Source organism: Anneissia japonica, unplaced genomic scaffold (genome assembly GCF_011630105.1).
Source record: "Anneissia japonica isolate Jap-2015-1 unplaced genomic scaffold, ASM1163010v1 scaffold153156_len14967_cov193, whole genome shotgun sequence".
Lineage (NCBI taxonomy): Eukaryota > Metazoa > Echinodermata > Crinoidea > Comatulida > Comatulidae > Anneissia > Anneissia japonica.
Window position 1 is genome coordinate 8678 of NW_022743757.1, and position 5365 is coordinate 14042.

General features: G+C 37.9%; 1 protein-coding gene across 1 annotated transcript; it reads left to right on the forward strand.

Moving 5' to 3' along the window:
- The first annotated feature begins 292 nt into the window (after positions 1-292).
- LOC117119522 (octopamine receptor-like) lies at positions 293-4881 on the forward strand. The gene has a single exon (XM_033264349.1). The coding sequence runs from the start codon at positions 352-354 to the stop codon at positions 1555-1557; it is 1206 nt and encodes a 401-aa protein (XP_033120240.1). The 5' UTR covers positions 293-351; the 3' UTR covers positions 1558-4881.
- The last annotated feature ends 484 nt before the right edge of the window (positions 4882-5365 follow it).

A 5365-nucleotide genomic window follows, 5' to 3' on the forward strand; every position in this document is an offset into this window, starting at 1 on the left:
GTTAGTGTATGATAACGCTTTAAAAACACATATTTTGAGATAATAAATAATGTATAAGATTGTATATGAGCTTTACAATTTCTAGAATTTCAGATATCCAACGTATTATTCAATAATCTACACACGTGGAAGTTTCTGAAATTTAAAGTCAGTTCGTGTTATTTCGCTGCTTATTAATATTAGGCTTAATGAAGTGAAAGTCAAAAGAACGTCTGTACATTTGGGACAATCCGTGTATCTGTAATAACATCGTCACACCAGTTTGAGCGCTGATTGGTTTGTGTACGTGTTACGCTGACGGTTTGTGTACAGTTAATGACGGATGATGCTCAACTATGAGAACCTCGGAGTATGAGATTGTATCATTTCAACCAGTGGACTCAGAATGTGTACATTATGGGCTTAAATTATACGGCGACTGATGATGTAGGCCTAATACTCGACACAGGCGACGGTTTTTCAGCACTGAAATACTCTGTCGTTGTGATATTGTCATTTTTTTGCCTGTGCGGTGTTTTTGGGAATATTCTGGTGTGCCTAGCTGTTTGGAAAATTCGAAGCCTACAGGTAGTTGGTAACTATTTTGTAGTGTCACTCGCCGTTGCCGATGTTCTTGTTTCCGGATTAATCATGCCGTTAGCGATTTCTTTGGAGTTCCTTGGAGGGAAATGGATTTTTGGCAGGTTCATGTGTTACACATGGGCTTCATTTGATGTTGCTTTATCTACAGCGTCCATCATCAACCTCGGTGCAATATCAATGGATAGATACCGCGCCGTAACGCAGCCGCTAACGTACGCCTCAAGACGAACGTCGAACATGGCGCGAAAAGTGATCATTAACGTCTGGGTGATATCCATACTTGTCGGGGCACCCGCTACAATTTTCTTACATTCCACAGACACCGAATGCTACTTAACCAGCGAAAAATCTCAATATTACGCGATAATTTCGTCATGCCTCTCATTCTTTATACCTTGCTTTATCATATTGATATTGTATTATAAAATTTTCAAGACAGCCCAGTTTCGTGCCACTCGTAGAATAGGGCCTGCGCTTGCATCCGTAGCTGCAATGTACCCGAAAACGAAAGCACAAGGAGAGGGAGGTAACAACAGCGACCAAGCGAGCGGTTCAGAATATCAAACTGGTAACCCTGAATGCAAACATACTGAACTGACTGCTGTAGATCGAACTGAATGTAGCATATATCAGGACAACAAGCGAACGAACGATACCAGACGAGAAATAGCCACATCAGAACATAATGGATCAAAATCACAGAAAAGAATATCTGTTGCGAAAGAACGTAAAGCAGCAGTGGTGTTGATGATTGTGGTTGGGACATTTGTCGCATGTTGGCTTCCGTTCTTCACGCTGAACGTAGTCGGCGCTGCTTGCTCGTCTTGTAATTTTGGACCCACGATATTGTCGGTTGTAGTGTGGCTTGGTTGGTGTAATTCAATTGTAAATCCTGCTCTCTACACTGTTTTTAACAGAGAATTTCGTAATGCATTTAAGAAATTACTTCGTGTTGACCGTTGTTTTGGTACATGACTGAAAGTGTATGGAACAGATGCACAGAAAAACATGTATAATCATTAGCAGACTGCGTACCGTATGAAACGAATTGCATGCCGTAGGTCTACCCAACCCGACCCACATCAGTCGTGTTTCTCATTATTACAGGCTGCATCATTATCAGAGCCTGTCACTTCATTAACCTATTGTTACAGCATAATAGTATAATGAATGGCCAAGTATATGTTACTTAAAATAATATTCCGTTGCCTTGAAAAGGAATTATAACGATAAAAAACTAATATCCCCAGTTTACCTTAAAAAAGAATTATTACGATAAAAAAATATATCGGTATATATAGAATGCCAGAAAATGTAGGTCTATGCAAATGGTATTAGGAACTGTCGGTGTCACATAGATTTCGGCCCTCCATTTTGGACCCGTGGGTATTGTGATTAAGGTCCCTTAGGCCCCCGCTTCCCAAACTTTTTTCTCTGGGACCCAATTTGTGATTTCGCAGACAAGTCGCGATCCACGTAATATTAAATATCATAGTAAATTGCACATCGACCTTTATAAGATCCCAAAAATATGATGCTTTATGTTTAAAAAAATGACTACGTGACATTAGTGTTACAGCGATTTTTGTTTACTAATGATCGTCCTTTTTGAAAAAAAAAACAGTGGTGGATACAGGAGTTCGTAATAGAGGGATTTTGACAGAGAGGGCCCATCCAGCTCAGCCCGATCATGGTTGGGGCTGAGGTAAGATTAGGCACCCACAGATAGCCGAAAATGGCACTTTCAGTTTGATTTTGAATACAATTTCCTTTTTATTTTAATTGGAGGGTGGGGGAAGGGTGAGCGAAAATGAGACTACTTTTAATATTTGAAACAAAATATAATCGACTTTTTTGCAGAAAATATATTCAACCATTGAATTATATATTTGATGAACTTAAACCTAAATTTTAACCTTGTGGTTACTAGAGGCTTATCCAGGATTTAAGGGGGAGGGGGTGGGGCGGGGCGTGCTGATGAAATGAAATTCCACACCACGTCAGCACCACCTTGCATGGTTAGCGGTGACCTCAGACAATTTTCAGTATTTGTGTCCTCTGGATGCCCGAAAATGGAACTTAAATTACCTTTTAACGCCTTTTATTTTTGACAAGATGAGTACCTCGGGCACTTAATTAATAAATTAGGTGCCCGAAAATGGCACTTAAATTCTTACAATTCCAAAAACAACCATACCCACATGAGCCGCCCATATGGTTGGAAAATTTTAATTAAGACTTTAAAGATGCCTGAAAACGGCACTTGGATACTTAAAATTTATGAAAATACTGGTACCACCCACCTTAGCCCAACATAGTTGAGGCTGAGGAAAGACAATTGTAAGAATTTGAAAATTTTAGATGGCGGAAAATGGCAGTTTGATACAAAAAATCTACGAAAATTGCTATATCCACGAGCCCCATCATGGTTGAGGCTACGGTGAGAAAATATTAAGAATTGGGGACTCAATCCTAGATGCCGGAATATGGCACTTTAATACTTAAAATTTATGTCAGTTATTTTTTAGCATTTAAAAGGGCCACTTTTTTTTCCAACTTCTGAAGGGGCGAGCACCCCATGGATACGCCATTGAAATTTACTTGGATAATGTTATTTTTATATCACCTTACAGTAATTTTATGTTTTCAGTTTATTTCTATAAATTGTTTATAAACAATTGAAAGCTTATATTTACACAATTATGTTGTGGCAAACGGCAACAGAAAAGTAAGAGGCCTTACTAGTCATATAAATTTCACAATATTCATTGTGGGCATACAATAAGGTATTATTGTAATGAGGATTCACCTAAACATACTGGTTTTAAGTCGCCAGACCTGTTTAACTGTCTGAGAATACAAAAGTTTGGCGACCCATTCTTGGGTCGCGACCCATAGTTTGGGAAGCGTTGCCTTAGGCAGCTTGGCTCGGAGGGATACGTTACAGCATACCTCCATGGTTAAAGATATTACAGATAGGCCTAAGTTAAGTTACCCTCAGGGTATTTCACAAGATGTGGAGCCAAAATCCCCGTGACATCGGTATAACTATGGTATTAATTCGTCAGGTTATTCGTGTGGAACATTATTTGTCGTTCTAATTTTTAATTGCATAACAATAATTATATGCAATTAATAATGTGCAGTAATGTATTGTATTTATTAGCTCAAACTTAGTATCCATCATTGAATTCCTTAACGATTTATCTGTTTTTGAACAAAATATTTCGTTTTTAAATTAAATATATCAAAGTATTTCTATCGTTTATTTATTTGTACGGTATGTATGTTGAAAGGTACGAGGCATAGATATCTTATAAGCAAAACCAAACAGTTGAGTACAGTGCCTGAAACAGCTGGCTTAGGGATTTAAACTGATCGGCATCGAGGGAGAGCATCGAAAAATGGCGTCCAGACGCAAGACAAACTTCTCGATCAGTCAACCACCCCTCCCCAAGTGGCGCTTGTTTAGATTAGCTTGGTTTCCATACATTCGCTCACGCTAACGCCGACAGCTTTCGGGGATGCTCATTGCGTCGGGGACTGCTCTACGCAGTACAACGATTGCACTGAAAACTCTGTAGCGACAGTGTAGCGATTTTAGTGAAAACTGAACTTTACTGTACCAGATTTAAGTTCCTAGTTCTTCCCTGCTAATAATGTATTTTCTATATCTTAATCCTTAATTTACCTTTGGCAACTTGGTGGTCGAATAAAAGCGATTTAAAGATTTACCTTTGTTCATCGAAGAAAGATTAAAATTTGAAAATTCAATTTGAACTTTTCTTAATTATAAAAATAAGTTTGAGATTGTATTACATGAAGACATCGAATAGACATGAAAAGATAGTGTAAAAAGACACGTGATGCATTACAGTACTACCAACCACAAGATATTATGGATGTTTCATTTTAAACGTCAAAACGGATGGATGTTGGCCTATAATAAAATAGAAAATTAAATAAGATTAGGTTCTTTAAATATCGGTCTACAGTGTTGCCTTACTGGAGCCGGACATTGGTACAAGTAAACTGAGAACCGGTTTCTTTGTTTTTTTTTAACTTTTGCTTGTTTGTCTTAAGCGTCTTCATCGTCAGATCACTCACGTGACATCACATGGCATTTATCGTAGAATTTTGGTCATAAGTTACTTGTCGAAAAACTCAAAGTAGCTCTTGATTTAAAAATAATGCATACACGCTTGGCTATGAATCAAAGTAGACGTGTTTATGATGTGTTACCATCTAAGTCCGTGCTGAATTTCCATAGTTACACTTTGTCTCGTGTCGTCGACGATATTTTATTACTTTTTCCGTTTTAACTTTATGGCAACGGGACGCTATTAAAATATCGTCATGTCGTCGACGATATTTTAATAGCGTTCCGTTACTATAAAGTTGTCATTATATTTTTGCATCCTGGTTGATGTAGTTTCACTCGGAAAAAAATCCAACTTTCATTATAGTAAATCGTTCACGCCTCTGTACTGGTTTTACATACAAATGTGTTGTAAAAATCGAGCAGTGAACGTTGCCTTTTGAACTGCGAATGTAAGTGGTTCAATTAAGTATTCATTTTTTTTTCTATGTAATGAGATAATGGATGTGTAAATCGCTAATATTACTGAAAGTAAAATTATTGGTTGTTTTTACATAATGGAATAAGAAGCCAGACGACAACACAGCTACTGTAGTTAAAGTGGTTCACGAAACGTTTGCGGCTAAAACCTGTTTTCCACTAGGCGAATTTATTCGTGCGAATCGAAAGCTTCGGCTCGCATTT